Source organism: Vespa crabro, chromosome 7 (assembly GCF_910589235.1).
Source record: "Vespa crabro chromosome 7, iyVesCrab1.2, whole genome shotgun sequence".
Lineage (NCBI taxonomy): Eukaryota > Metazoa > Arthropoda > Insecta > Hymenoptera > Vespidae > Vespa > Vespa crabro.
This window is the reverse complement of record NC_060961.1, coordinates 5,926,450-5,942,740: the sequence shown is the minus strand read 5'-3', so window position 1 is coordinate 5,942,740 and position 16,291 is coordinate 5,926,450. Positions and strand designations below refer to the sequence as shown.

The window sequence follows — 16,291 nt, the reverse complement described above, 5'->3', positions numbered from 1 at the left end:
GATTAAAACTTTTTCTAAACCTTCTCTCTCTCTCTCTCTATATATATATATATATATATATATATATATATATATAGATATATATATCTATATATATATATATATATATCTATCTATCTATCTATCTATCTATCTATCTATCTATCTATCTATCTATCTATCTATCTATCTATCTATCTTTCTCTGTCACTCACTCTCTTTCTGGATTTGATGATCCTTTTTTTTTCTTCTCATTCTATATCTGTTTAAAATATTATACATCGCTTTATTAATTTATTTTAAATTATAAATATTGTAATAATTGTAATAAGTTGTATTGTAATAAGTTGTACGTACAAAGTCGTTGTACATTTGTACATATTATAATTAAAAAAATTTCTCTCTCGATTATATTCCAACTTGTTGCATATATCGTTAGATAGCTGATGGTTGCCTCTATGGAAGTCACTGAATTATGAAAAATTTGTCGGACGGCGTTGAAATGTGTGTTCAGTGAAGAGTAACTGATCAGATATCATAGTAACTTGAGAGCAGAGTACACTGAACGGTTGATATATACACCTGCAACCATAAAATGAAGCATATAGCATCCTTCTCCTTTTGCCCAAATTTCCCTTACTATGTATCTTATATTATTTCTTCGATCCTAATCTATAAGGGAAAAAAAAATATCAGCGTATACGTGTGTGTGTGTGTGTTTATATATGTTGCAGTAATTTTTATTGTATGCAAGAAGCCAATAATAAGTGATAATTTTTTTGTTACTATGATTATTTATAAATAATCTACGAACGTATAAGATAATTTGTTAAAAATAATGAATAATTTACAATTCATTTTAATAGAAACGATACGTTAATAGAATTTACGAATCGACGAATTTACGAGAAAGAGGATCATTGTTACATTGATTCGGACTTAATCAAATCTTTTTTAATCACTTGCGGTAAAAAGACGTTCCACGCACGTCGAGATGCTTCTGTTACCGGAACGCCAGCGACGTATTATACATGTCATCAGGCGATTGTTGCAGAAAGAAAAATGACGTGCGTGGCACCGTCAACCATGAATTTCTTTACACAGCAAGTGATTAAATAATTCTTTTCGATAATACATAATGCTTTGATTTGCCGTTTTAAAGTATATAGAAACCGGATTATTCATCTAAATCTAATTTGATCTTATGTTAATCTCTCCTGACAATAAGAATATTCTAAGACATGCTTGTTCGCGATTCTTGTAATGTAAAATTTCATTTTATCCGTTTCTTATGTATTCACTTGCATTTCGTATATAATGAAAGAAAATAGTATTGAATATGTAATGAAAGAAAATAGTAGTGGATATATAACACAAAAATCCCATTTTCTTTCTTTCCATTTCTTTTACCTCTCTCTTTTTTTCTTTCTTTCTTTCTTTCTTTCTTTTTTTTTTGTTTTCTTTTTTCAGACACCTGATCAGTATCGAGTCGAGTACGACTCGAGAAGGGGAAAGGAGTATTCGAGATTTCACGGATACACGTACGATGGAATTTGGGCGGTGGCGTTGGCAATACAGCACGTAACACGTAGGATACGACACTTTCGTCGGAATCAGACTATATCGGATTTCAAATACAGAGACGCACTTTGGGAAATGCTATTCCTCGAGGCTCTCGGGAACACAAGTTTTAAAGGTGTAACGGTGAGTACATAACTCGGACAAGATTACATATTTTGATACATACATCATCGATTAAAATTCTACGAAATCTTTCTAAAGTATTAGTAAGAAATTTTTTTAGTACCAATCGTATAATCCAATCAATGATTTAAATGACAATAGGAGAGATTCAATTAATCTTAAGATCATTGTAAACTTTTTTACACAATTTTGTCGATCAATGATTCTTTTCCTCCCCTTTAACCCTGGTGAACAAATAGATCGAAAATAAATTTTGTTGAATTCATTTAGAAACATCCTGTATAATATATAGAGACATATTGGCTCAGTTATCTATTATCACGACTCGTGAACTTCGTCGTTAATCGTCTAAATGTATTATCTTATCGAATACTATTTCCAAGTATTTTCTTTGTTCTCTCTCTCTCTCTCTCTCTCTCTCTCTCTCTCTCTCTCTTTTTAATGACGCAAATGATTAATCATTATAAGACAATAAGATCGTATTAAAAACTTTATAAAAACAAATATATCTTAAAGTTTTTCTTTTTAATCTATCGATAACGAAGAAGATAATTATCAAATGACAAAGGCAAAAATTAATCTTATTAATCTTTTTCTTTCTTCATGATCGTACGAGATTAAGGAAATAAATATGAAAAAATTTAAGAAAAGATAACGTCCGAATTAATCTCATTCTTTCTTTCGTTCTCTTCAAAAATTTAAAATGGTGAATCTTCTGAAATGTATATCGTCGTTCGTTTTTTTTTCTTTTTACTTTCTTTTCTTTTTTTTTTTTTTTTTTTTTTTTTTTTTAACAGTTTATGGTTTTTGCGAGAAATATAGCCGGCACCGACAAAGATCAATAAACGAATTAACGAACAGCCTTGTTGAAGGGCGTTCGCGTGAAGAGTTCTCCTGTGAATTTGCAATTCCAACCGGTGATGCGGCCAGACACAGTATTATTTGCCTATATACACGTCGGTACGAGTAACCAAATCGAATTTCGCTTTTATCGTGCATCATACAGCGGTTTGACGTATTCTACCAATAAACCGGTAAAATTGTGAAACATGAATATTACGCTTAATCGAGCGTCTAAAAGAAAAAAAGAAAACAGAAAAGAGAAAAACGAATAAAACCAAAAAAATGAAGAAGTTAATTATCTCCCCTCGTAGCTTCGAAACAGGATTGATATAGCTCTCCGTTTGATCTCCGTTTGTATATTCGAGAAGTAAATTAATAATGCATACGCGTGATTACAGTGGTAATGAAATTGAATTTTAAAAAAAAGAAGAAAAAAGAAAAAAAACGATTATGCATAAGCATGGTATAAAATTTGTTATGAAATTATCTTTTGAATTGTAAAATTAATATCAATTACACGTGCAACGAAACGCCATTTCTCCAATAATAAAATACCATTCTTTCGATAATTTTGATCAATACGACGAATCATTATTCTCAAAACAAGTTCGATAAAATTTAATATAAATGTATAACATTCGAACATATACAATTTTGATATGTAATATATAAAATTATTATTCGCGATATATTGTATGAGAAATGGAAAATAAAAAAATGTTAAATGTCGGAAAACCATTTGCGAGACAGTAGCAAAGTAATAAAGAAAAGAAAGAGATAAGCATGGAGAAGGAGAAAAGCGGGATTATTTAATTGTTGTAAATCGTTGATATCGTTTTTTTTTTTTTTTTTTTTCTTTTAAAAGCAAACACCACAGATGTTTACTACTCCATTCACTCATTCGAAATTGCATAAATCTAACTCACATAAATCATATGACGTACGTTGCAGTATACGTTTATATAATACATGATGGTACTGACATTCGCAGTTTAGTTCATTTAATACTGAAATAACGCAGATACGATACACTTTAGCGAATACATTCCTTTTGCATATCAATAATGTAGTCACAGGACCTTTCAGATTTGGGGAATGTTTAACGTTATAAACAACGTTACCGCGTACCGTAACCTATCGTTAATTGAATTCATACCGTTCTGAGCCAACGTCGTCCCTAAAACAGCGTAACCTCTCTCACGCTAGAACGTACGTGACCACATCGTAGCAATTCGCCCTTCCACGTCATAATTTCGAATTTACTATATGCAATAAAGATAATAAGGATTAATACATAGATACATTACATAGATCGTTTCGAAAGAATATATATACGTGCGTGCGAGAGAGAGAGAGAGAGAAAAAGAGAGAGAGAGAGAGAGAGAGAGAGATCAAAAATTAATAGGTTGGTTTAATATGATATGTAGAATTTCTAATTATAAAGGATCTTATAAAAAATAGATCGTCAAACTTTATAAGCATATTTTACTTACTCGTAAGAACGATAAAAAATCATATAAACGTGAACACGGAAACGCTTTTCCTCTTCAAATAAAAAGAGGATAATGGACGTTGAACTTCTTTGCAGTTATCATTAGCTCTCGTTCATGCACATGTATGTAGCAAATATATATATCTATCTATTTGATGTTGAAATAAGCCGCCATGTTGTTCAATACTACCTTCTTCTTAAGCACTTGAATAAAGACTGATTCCAATTCCATATAGATCCCTGTAATAGCTTCTTGTTTATTTCTTTCTTAATAGAAGGTTGATAAAAGGACGATTTATGAAACGACGATACGAGATACGTTGCCTAGTGTAAATAAAAATAATGTTTATAACCTGGAGAATAAAGAGTTTCCAGGCTTATGTTTATATGACTCATATATGTACGTGTCTCATATAAAGAATATATGTACGCATATACATACATTATATATATATATTAGTCACGTTTCAAACTAATTGTTTTTATTCTTGAAAAGTACTTGTAAGTAAAATATGCTCTTAATATTCGACGATTTATTTCTAAAATTTCCTTTATAATTCGCAACTTGATTTACTGAGCGATTTCATTGAGTTTTGAAAAGTTTCATGTTCTTTTTTTCTATTTCTTTTTCTTTTTTTTTATTCCATTACCTTTAAAGTTCATACAATTCTTTATTCTTATTTTTTTCTTTCTTTCTTTTTTTTTTCTTTTTAATTTTTGATCTTTAACTTCCGTAGAAATTTTTTACGATGGTGCCGATCAAAGAAATAAGGTTAATTTTTTTAAATGAATTTAAACTCGCTCATAATTGATAAAGGTACCGTTAATAAACGAACCGTACAATGATGGTTTGAAAAATTCCTTTCTGTAAAAGAAAATATAACAAAAAATTTTCGAGGAAAAACTTCATAATGTTGATGAAATTAAAAATATTTTCGTTAGCAATACTAAAGATCAGAACTTTTTCGAGAAAGGGAAATTTTTTATTTAAAATCACATAAAACAAAAAAAAATGCAATCAAATTGATAAATAAAATGTCTCTTCGACATTAAAAAAAAAATCCAAACTATTTCGTATTACACGATGTAAGTTTCTTTTTTTTTTAATTTACACGAAGAAATTTCAACTCAAATAAAAGAAAATGTAGGGAATTAATTCGATTTAAAATTTGTTTCAAATGTAATAATATAATCTGAAAATAATTCGATTAACTAATACGAATTATTTTCAAACGAAAATCTATTAATTAATTATTTTTCAAAATTACAAGAAACATTTCCTACGAACGTAGACATTTATATATATCTCGATGTGAAGAAACTTTAACATCGAGAAGGAAGTTATCGTATCTCAAATATGAATATCCTCTTTCATGATGTTTACGTTATAAGTAACTCCCTGGGCGGCCATATTTAAAAAACAATCAGGCCAAACGTACTTACCGTTTTAAATTAACTGGAAAAATGTTTTCTCTGTTCACAGGGGCCCGTACGTTTTTATAACAACGAGAGGAAAGCTTACATCTTATTGAAGCAGTTTCAAAGTGAGTAAATTCTCTTTCCCCTTTCTTCCCTCCCTCCCTCCCTTCTCTCTCTCTCTCTCTCTCTCTCTCTCTCTCTCTCTCTCTCTCTCTCTCTCTCGTTATTTTATTCATTTTTTCTTTCTTCTTCTTTGACTCTTCCACTCACACAGATAATACACTCGTACATTTTACCGTCATTTATTAATTTATCTCGTTCGTAAATGAAGATCTTTCTTGAAGAAGATAGATAGATATAAAACAAAGAAGAGAGAAAGGGAGAGAAAAAGATAGAGAGAGAGAGAGAGAGAGAGAGAGGAGAGAGAGAGGAGAGAGAGAGAGAGAAAGAACATATACAGTAAGGATATATCCTAATATATTTATCGTACGACAACATACGTGCGTAGTAGAACACGTAAATACAAACTATAGATATACCTACATCGTTAATCTTATACTCTAAGCTTTGCTAACCTTGCCAATTCAGTAATACGAGTAATCGCATGGGATTAACATATATTCCGAAAACTGGATCGTTAATTATGAAGAAGGAAGAAGAAACGCATTGGTTCGTTCCCTTCGGATAACTACGGCTAATGTTACTCTTGAGATTTGATCGTTACTTGCAAACACAAGATTTCCAAAGACTTACGATTAAAAATGGATTTGACTTTCTTTTTGATACTCATCATAAATTTATATTCACTTAATCATATCTCTGTAAATCTATTCCATATTTTTACATACATACATATATATATATATATATATATATATATATATATATATATATATATATATATATACATTATTAAACATATCTTATCTAACACATCTTATCTAAGTCGTATTATAATAAAATAAGACATAACGTAAATTAAAAAAAAGAAAAAAAATAAATAGATAACGCAACGAGATCGTTACAACGTGACGTTACAATGTGATCTAAAAGCCTAAAGAACTTGTTTACAATCTTTTCCTTAAGAGAGAATGTAAACCAAGGTTACATGTTTACAATTTTTTATCGTCCATATCGTTTGATCCATTCAATGACTTTCTATTGATATGTTTTTATATTTTCAATGTTGTTTCTATATATTTTATGTTTCGGTTTTTTTTTTGCTTTGTTTTGTAAACAATATCAAAATACTTTAGAATAAACAAAGATAAAACCATTCAAGAAACCTCAATAGACACAGTTTAGTAAGTTATTTCGTTCTAAGAGAAGCTGATCCTGGTAGCCGGGAGGAAGGAAGAGGGTGGTGATGGGAGAACGGAGGATACGTGACAAGAACTTCTTCAAAGCAGTTTAACAAGTGCGTTGGAAACCATGCAAAGGGATTTCAAAAAATGAACGGGCTATTTAAAGAAAATCCTAGAATTTTTCAAAGAGTATTTCCGTTCTTTCCCAAGAGCGTGCTCTGAAAGAACCAATGAGATTCTCTTGTTAAAGGGGAAGGTGTTAAGTATGAAGGAAAGAAAAATAGTAAGGAATAAAAGATGTAAGAAAAACATAAGAGCTGTATGCTACGATAGGGATACTATCGTCCTTCGGTCTTCAGAAAAGAAAAGAAAATTTAAACACATAGCTTAAGGTTATTTTTTAAGAATATTCGAAAAACTTACTCGCTGAATTTCACCTGAATATTTCAGTGCAAAGACATGGATAGTTTTCTTTTTATCGGATCGTGTTCGAAAACTTGCTAGAAAAAATAAACAACAAACCTTTTGTTATTATTATTATTATTTTATTATTATTATTATTATTATTATTATTATTATTATTATTATTATTATCATAATTTCTTATTATTTTATTATTATTATATCATAATTTTTTACAATTAGATTAAATAAAACAATTAACTATCTGTAATTTTGTCCAAGACGAAAATATAAAAGAAAATTTTTGTTATGTATATATATATATGTGTGTGTGTGTGTGCGTGTATGTATAATTCACACGAATGGATCGTACGAATCAATGAGTTTCATGATGCTAAGAGAGTAAAAATAAAACACAATTAATTTTCTTTATTTAAAAATAAAGTACAATTAATTTTCTTCATTTAAATCCATTATCACATATATTTAATATTTATAGAGATAATCAGAAATTTAATCATCTTTGGAAAATATTTTGTAAAATTTTTGATTAAAAGTGTCATTTACACATGATAATTTCTCTTACACGATAATTAAAAATTTATTACAATCGTAATAGAGTGAACTTCTTTTTTCGAAGATCCTTTTTTATTTTTTCTTTTTTTTTTTTCTTTTTTTGTAATTCGAGATATCATTTATTTCGAGAATTTCGTAAAAGTTACGCAAAAATGATGGACGCAAGAGGATCGAGAGAAAAATATTAAAAAAAAAAAAAAAAAAAAAAAAAGAAAAAAAAGAAAACAAAAATGAAGAAAAGAAAAGAGAAATGAAGAAGAAACTATCAAGCTGGCATTCCGTAAACATTTACATTACACATCTCTCGTGGGCTTCTCGCGTGATAGGTGCACTTTGCACCCCCTTGTAACCTAGTCGCTTCTAACGGAAGTGCTGACTCATTTTTAAAGAGGGTTGTGCCTTTTAAAGCGGTGTCGAGCGGCCATAAAGAAAGACAGGATAAAGAGAAGGAGAAGGGGGGAAAGGGAGGAAGGTATGGCATAGAGACCAGGCTTGGCTTTAACATTGTAGGCGAGGCGTGTTTGCAAAATTTTATAAAAATCTGATTACGAAGCGCTCTACCGATCATTCTTCTCTCGTACTACGTTTACAACTATGGTTAAAAAAGAAAATATTTGCAGGTCGATCGGAATTCACCGAGACGAAAATTTCCATTTCCTTTTCTTTTTTTCTCTCTTTTTTATTTTTATCTACTTCTTTTTCTTTTTCGTCTACTTCGTTTTTTTTTTTTTTTTTTTTTTTTTTTTTTTTTTTTTTTTTATTTGCTCCATTTTCTTATACGTCTATGGCTTTTATTTCGTGATAAGAAAACATAAAGATTTTGAAATTAGTTTAAGAAATATTCCTTATACCTTCATGACATTCGTAGAAAGAAAATTTATTGGAAAATAGCTATGACTGTGTGTTTTTATATTTGTATATATTTATTGAATGTACATACATATTTCTTGAGAATATCAGTGCACGTAGCTGAAATTTCTTGTTTATCTTGGCATCGTGAAAATGGAGAAGAAATGAAAACACAATTTTCCTATCGAGAAATATGATAGAATCGCTTTTTATCGTCTATTGTCGAGTTTTTAAAGTCGAGAAAAATAAAGAAATGAAAGTATTACAGAAGAATCATTTGCAAATATTTAAAATTTTCTTTAAATCCTTAATCTAGGAAAAAAATTACTCTCTACGATATTTACACGAATATTTTTCGACATTGCTAATAAGGAATTTAAAGGTAGAATTTCAGCAAAAAAAAAAAGAAAAAAAAGAAAAAAAAAGGTCGATGATTGAAATGTCGGATTAAAAAAATTATCTCAGCACAGAAAACCGCATTTTCGATAAAAAAAAAAAAAAAAAAAAAAAAAGAAAAAAAAATATTCGTTCTAGTCGATTGTTTCGTTTAAATGAAAAAAAAAAGAAAAAAATTTTTTTTAAATAAAAAAACAAAAATAAAAAACGAAAAAGATTAAATCGCACTTCAAATACTTCATTCGATTAAAGCGACATGCCTTTAAATGGAGTTAAATTAGCAAAATTTGTTAAACTCGGAAAAAATGAAATAAAAGATAAAGACAATAATATGAATTCTGAATGACAAGTTTATACGAAACAGTATACACGCAAATATTCGCGAATATAATTTAAAGTTCTATGCAAGTCGTACGTAGTAGATATACGAAAAGTTCGCCATTTCCTACCGCAAAATGCAAGTTAAATCCAGACGAAGTTAACCGTCTCTTTCGTTGCCAAATTTCCATTTGTATCTAACGGCACACTAGAGATAGAAACATTCAAATACAGTTGGTGTGTATTTGAAAGGAGAAAGGATAATGATCGAAATATTCCATTAATTTAGATATCTCTCCTCATATAATCAAGGACGTATTAAGTTTGTCCTTAAATGTTCTATCTCAATAGATTGAAGGAATATAAATCGATGACGAGATAACAAGTACCATTCGAGAAATATATATATATTACGTTCTCATTCTCTTTAAAATTTCTTTAACGATTGTTCGTCTGATTAAAACTTTTATCGAATATACTTTATTCCGAATGAATTCGCAAAATTTCAAGAAAATTAACATTTGGAAAAAGAAAAAAAAAGACAAGGAACGAAAAAATGATACTTTCTGATCTACGAGTTAATATCAAATAATTTTTAATAAATGAAGGGTGAGTCGTAGAACAAATCTATTTATATCTTATTAAATATTTTTATAAATTTTTATAAATTTTATAAATTTTAAAAATCTTATACTCGTTATTTTCTTTTTCTTTCTTTCTTCTTCTTTTTAATAAATATCTCTTTAACTATCGTTTCAATTTATTCGGCGTATGTACAATTATGACCAGACGATAAAATATTTTTTTTTTTAATAAGAAAGAACGACGTTCCTTTTTAAATTATTATTATCAAATTAATCTCTAAAGAACACGATTTTGAAGATTTCTAACCAGGATGTTCTACCTTTAACAAAACTTTCTCATTATGTAGATCATATTGTAAGAAAGAATTTTTTTCGTCGGAAATTTAGTCGAGATTTCTTTGAATTTTTCATTTTTTCGATACAACTTTGTGAACTATATAGGATAGAAAAAAACTTTTTATATTCAAATTACAAGAGAAACACTCTCTTTGCATCGTTATTGTTTCATTTACTCAATTTGCATAGTAATCATTCTAATTCGATCGAATTTTCTTTAAAGGAAAAAAAAAATTAATATAGAAGTACAACTTACAATTAGGTTATTCCCATATAAATATTGTATTTATATCATATATCTTATAAATAATATAATAATAAGACTTAAAATAATTATATTTCGCGATCTGCTAAAGTTTATATAAAAATATTCTTTATATAATTCTTATTCTTCTATATTTAAAAAAAAATAAAAATTCAAAATTCAACAGGACTTGTAGAAACTATTATTTCACTTCTACGAAGTTTATTTTCACTTAAATAAAGGAAAAAAAAAAGAGAGAGAAGAAATAATTCGATATTCTCTACATGATAACAAAGCTTTATTAAAATTAAAATTGTGCCAGATTAGGAATCTTTTTCTCTTATAATTAAAAAAAAAGTACGACATTGTAGAAGAGATAAGGAAATGAATGTGAATAAAAACGATGTACATAGTGCAGATAAAAATTGTTTGGGCAAAGCGATATGATATAAAAAAAAATTTTACAAGAAGGAGTTAAAAAGTTAGTTGCACTTTCATTAAAAAAAAAAAATAAAAAAATAAAAAAAAAAACAGGAAAAGAAAAAAGAAAGAAAGAGAAAACAAAAAAGACAACGTATGGAGTATTTATGATCAATTTTTAATCTATTCGAAATTATAATTAAGATTTACTTTTTTAAATAATCATCAAGTTTATTTAAATATTTGTCGTGGCACAAGTACTTCTACAGGGCTAAATCAGGACCATAAGAAGGGTCTTGAAAAAATTCAAGTGTTATGTTACGTAACATATATCCCATATAAAGGATATACAGTTTATCGCGAAAAATTGATATATTTCCAGAGGGAGTGAACCTATCGAACAAAATATTTTTTATAAATTTGTAAATTGATACGAAAGGGGATGATACGTCATATGATACCAATTTATTTCTTTTCTTTTTTTTTGAGGGGGAGTCGAGGGATAGGATGGGAGAAGAAATTTCGAAATCAAATCCACTTTTTTAAATAATGAAACCTTATATATTTCATTTCACAATACGTTAACATTATATGACAATACGTGATCCATTTATTATGGCAAAATGTTATAAATTATATTATAAAATTGTGAGTTTCTAAGGAGTGTAATGTAAAACAGTAGTATCCCTGGTTTCCAGCTATTAGATTGCATGCTGTAAACAAAAACCCAAACTTCTTGTCTCATGTATACGTATATAACATTTGGTAACTAGAGAAGTATAAGAAACAACCAGAAACCAGCGATACATGCTTACAATCCCCCAACAACGAGTAGTTATACTTACAAACTCTGAACCTTAACGAAGTCAAAGAGTAAAGTAGTTAAAATGAAAAAACATGCGATATATATATATATATATTTTAAATGTATCTTTTATTTTAAATATATTTCCGTGTCAAATTAAACTAGAATAAAATATTTTTTTATCAATATAACAATCATCACCAATCACAGATAAATAATTTAAAATAATTATTAACGAAAGATTATAAAGATTAATCGGATTTTATTGAAAATATGAATACCACCAATTCACCCTTATAAAAATACGAGAATCGAATAGCTGATAGTAGAGTGAAAAAGAATAAGTTGTAGGTGTTACGATAAAATATCGTGTTTACTCTTTTTTCATGGGAACATAAATGTACTCACGAAATAAGGTAAATCTGTCCCCTTTGGAAAGAGTGATAATCGGATTTTATAAAATCTTAGCTAACTTCAAGATGAATCACGACTTTGTGGATTCTATGTTAGCTTCTCTCTCTCTCTCTCTCTCTCTCTCTCTCTCTCTCTCTCTCTCTCTCTCTCTCTCTCTCTCTCTCTTTCTTTCCTCCGCAGAGATGTTGTTTTAACGTTTGATCGTGTACGTTCTTTCTCTCTTTCTTTGACGATGCAAAGAGGACTGAGTGAAATGGGGAGATGAAAGAAAGAGGGTGAATCAAGGGAAGTTAGGGGTTTGAGGGGATTGCTTTGGATGAAGTATCGGCGACGGCCGATCGTATAATCAATCACGAAGATTCTCTTCTTTATCTTTTGCCCTGGACGGAAAGTCGAATATCGAGTTTTGCCACTTTCAAACTACTTGTGATGCTTTCACGTCGAGAATCATAACCCATTTTCTCTAATCTAACCGAGCGCACTCGAAAACGATATTGGCAAATATTTATTCGACGTCGCATCTGATTTAATGGGGTCAGTTTAACGAGGACACGAGAATCGGAATCGAATGTCGTATTGTAAATTCATAAGAGTAAAAAAATAATTCAAGCTAGCAATATAAGTTTGTAAACTTTTCAGTTTTATATTATGTTGTATTTAAATCAACAAAAAAAATAAATAAATAAAAAAGAAGAAAAAACTTTCGGAGTTCCTCGATTGCTTTTCATATAATTTTATTTGTGAAATTTGTGATCAATAATATATATCCAATATTTAATATAAATAAGTAAATATATATATAATAAGTAAATTTAAAGAGGATAAACAAAGAGAGTTATCATTCCCTGTTATTTTGGAGCAATGAAAATTATTGATTCCAGGCGGTACCGAGGTTAAAGTTGGCGAATATGATGGAGTGACAGACACTTTAGATCTGAGTAAAGGAGACTCTTTAGTTTGGAGAGGCAAGTCACCTCCAAAGGATCGAACCGTTCACATCATTGAACATTCCACCGTGAATATTACGATCTACGCGGTACTGGCGGCCGCTGCAAGTGTTGGCATCGTTATGGCGGTCGTTTTCCTTGCCATAAACATAAGATATAGAAATCAAAGGTAACAATCAAATTAAAAACTTTTTTCTTTTCTCCTTCTTCTTCTTCTTCTTCTTCTTCTTCTATCTTCTTTTTTCTGTTTTAACAAATCTTTCTTTTTTAATATTTTTTTATTTATTCATCTTTTTTTTTTTGAGAAAATTCTTTTGATTATTTATAATATACCAATCTATACATACACGTTTCTGTTAACATAACAACTCCGTATATAGAAATTTTGCCTGTTCCATACTTTTCTTTCTTTTTTTTTTTTTGTTTTTTTTTTCCTTTTTTTTTTATCCTGTTCCACCGTGTTAGGCGCTAAAAGTGAAAAACGATAAAGGGAGCCATCGATGTTCCTTGGCGAGAGAAGCAAGTTAAAAGTTTTCGACGGCTTCGATCGTCGTTACTTCCACACGGTTAACCTCTCGATGACCTCTTTCGTGAGATTTTCAGCTAACAGCGAGACGAATTGAAAATCTCTTCTTCCGCATATGAGATTTCGTAGAAAAATCGAGATTGTAAATAGTAGAGACAGTATCGGCAGCCAATGTCTGCGCCGCTTCGTCCAAGATACGATCTTTTATGATTTTGTTTTAATTAAAATTCCGAGATTTCATTTCGAAGAGATAAAAAAAAAATGGAAGATAAAGAGAAAATAAAAGAAATGGAAAAAAAAGAAAGAAAGTGCTGAAGAGATAAAGATAGCAACGAATCGCCCGGTTTGAAACATAGCATCGTTCGCAGTGGATGCATCTGACAAGAGCGTAGGAAAAAATGCGGTTAATTATTCGGTGGAGTTAATTAAAAGTTTTAAGCGCAGTCTAGAGGGCAAAGCGATGCAATGGATTTTTTAGAAATGGAGAAAGGAGAATGAAACTGACCGAGTTTGAAAAAAAAAAATAAAGAGAAAAAAAATAGAAAAAAGAAAGAAAAAAATGAAAAAAAAATGAAATAAAAAAGAATAAATAAAGAAAAAAATTATCGTCCGATGGACGAAAATTATTATTATTACCTTTTAAGTTATTGTTAAGTCCGTTCAAAATTAAACGGAGATATAATGATAATATATAAATGATTCCATTTATTGTCTCCTTTTCAGATATATAAAAATGTCATCGCCACATCTGAATAATCTCATCATCATTGGGTGCATGTTTACATACAGCAGCGTCATTTTTCTTGGGTTAGACTCACAATTGTCGAGCGTGACTGCGTTCCCGTATATTTGTACCGCAAGGGCATGGCTTCTGATGGCTGGATTTTCATTAGCTTTCGGCTCCATGTTCTCGAAAACTTGGCGAGTGCATTCGATATTCACGGACGTGAAGTTAAACAAAAAGGTGAGTATTCTTAACGGACAAGGTATGTCCTATCTACGTATAATTACGTTGAATATATATATACATATGTATCTTGTACAACTAATAAGGCTACATGCACACTGTGCCGACCAATCGTTGGCGACAAGTGAGATACATTGAGTCAAATGACAAGCGTTTGTACAGCAAGCAAGTTTCTTGTAGATTCTCCGAGAGCTACGTTCCGAAGTTTTAAAGCGACTTTAATCAGCTATTATAATGTTGAACAATTTTTTCTTTTTTTGGTTTTTTTTTTCTTTTTCCTTTAATCCAAAATTCTTGAAATATTCTTTTTAGATCGATATCCATTCTGTTCGACAATTTGTGCATGATACTGAGAAATTCGAATTACCGAATTTGTCGTTGATTCTCGTCTAATTTCTTCTGTCTAATTTTTTTTGTCTAATTTTTTCTGTCTAATTTTTTCTGTCTAATTTTTTCTGTCTAATTTTTTCGTCAACACTGATCATGCAATTTTAATACTTACCAGCTACATTAGCACCATTTTCGCACTTTCAGAAGAAAAAAACTCTTTTTTTATTTTGTATCTTTCATTTAAAAAGAATTTTTCTTTCCATTTCATTTTAACGCGTTTTCTATCCAGAAAAATATCCTTTCGTTTTAAAGTAACTGATTCTTTATTATGAACTAGCTTGCGTCTGGGTTACGTCTGGGTTAAAAAGAATTCTCTCGCGATTATCGTCTTCCTTTATCCTCTTTTCATACGAACAATTTCCGTTTTATCTAGGTTATAAAAGATTATCAGCTTTTCATGGTGGTTGGCGTACTTCTGGTTATCGACCTCGGGATCATGACTACGTGGCAGATCGCCGATCCATTTTATCGAGAAACTAAGCAGATGGAACCTTACGTAAGTTTCATTACCATTTCTTCTTCTCGAACAAAGAGCAAACATTTTATTCGAACTGAATTTCTCTTTCTTTTTTTTTCTTTTTTTTTTTTTTATTTTTTGTTCCTTGATTATCATAATAATCCTACGTAGGTATTGTAATAAAAAATAAAAATAGAAATTGTAATATGTTTTTTGCTTTTCGTTTCAAACAAAACGAAGATATAAAATTATATCGGATTTCGTTAATTATTATTTTTTCTGCTTATTCTAATGAAGCTAAAAAAGAAAGAGAAAGAGAAAGAGAAATAGTGAATGAGAAAGAGGAAAAAAATATATTATTTTACGGAATAATGAATATTCGAGTGTTTCTATTCACGTTTAATTATACTTTTTATCTTTTGATCGTCAAATACTCCTGCTATATTTTTTCTGCGCGAAGAAACGAGTACAAGTAAGTTATTGTGGAGAAAAAGGGATGTAGGAAGAGTACAAATAAAAAAAAATGGGAAAAAAGGGAAAAAAGGAATAAAAAAAAAAGGAAAAAAAGGGAAAAAAGAAAATGAAGAAAAAAAAGAAAAGAAATAAAAAAAAAATATAGAAAGGTAAATCGAGCAACGTCTTTGAACGATTCGGAGGGTGTGCTCCTCGGAAATCTCGTTTGCTCAGGCTCACACGCCGGGCAAAGCTCTTCGGAATATCGACTGTGCGCTCGAGGAGAACATTCCATTGATGTTCGCGCAACTCCACCAGGCAAGCCACCATGCATATTTCCTATCGCGATAGTCATTTCGTTGTACGTATTATTTTAATGAATTAATAATAAATGATAAATATGTTCACTCGTACATATGTAAATTTATGTATACATTTTATGTCATTATTTGTTTTTGACTTCTGT

General features: G+C 29.7%; 1 protein-coding gene and 1 long non-coding RNA gene across 11 annotated transcripts in view; one reads left to right on the top strand and one right to left on the bottom strand.

The window, feature by feature from the left end:
- The window catches only part of LOC124425574, a 115,611-nt gene extending 111,384 nt beyond the window's left edge, over positions 1 to 4,227 (bottom strand). For all 6 annotated transcript variants that reach the window (XR_006942536.1, XR_006942533.1, XR_006942538.1 and 3 more), the window contains exons 1-3: positions 4,020 to 4,227; positions 337 to 561; positions 195 to 241 (exon numbers count right to left, since the gene is read on the bottom strand). This is a non-coding gene — a long non-coding RNA (uncharacterized LOC124425574). The remainder of the gene's footprint in view (positions 1 to 194; positions 242 to 336; positions 562 to 4,019) is intronic.
- LOC124425573 (gamma-aminobutyric acid type B receptor subunit 2) overlaps positions 1 to 16,291 on the top strand; it is a 262,835-nt gene that overhangs the window by 236,017 nt on the left and 10,527 nt on the right. For all 5 annotated transcript variants that reach the window (XM_046966088.1, XM_046966086.1, XM_046966087.1 and 2 more), the window contains 5 exons: positions 1,450 to 1,683; positions 5,502 to 5,562; positions 12,967 to 13,201; positions 14,282 to 14,522; positions 15,289 to 15,411. In XM_046966088.1, coding sequence (XP_046822044.1) covers positions 1,450 to 1,683; positions 5,502 to 5,562; positions 12,967 to 13,201; positions 14,282 to 14,522; positions 15,289 to 15,411 — 894 coding nt within the window. The remainder of the gene's footprint in view (positions 1 to 1,449; positions 1,684 to 5,501; positions 5,563 to 12,966; positions 13,202 to 14,281; positions 14,523 to 15,288; positions 15,412 to 16,291) is intronic.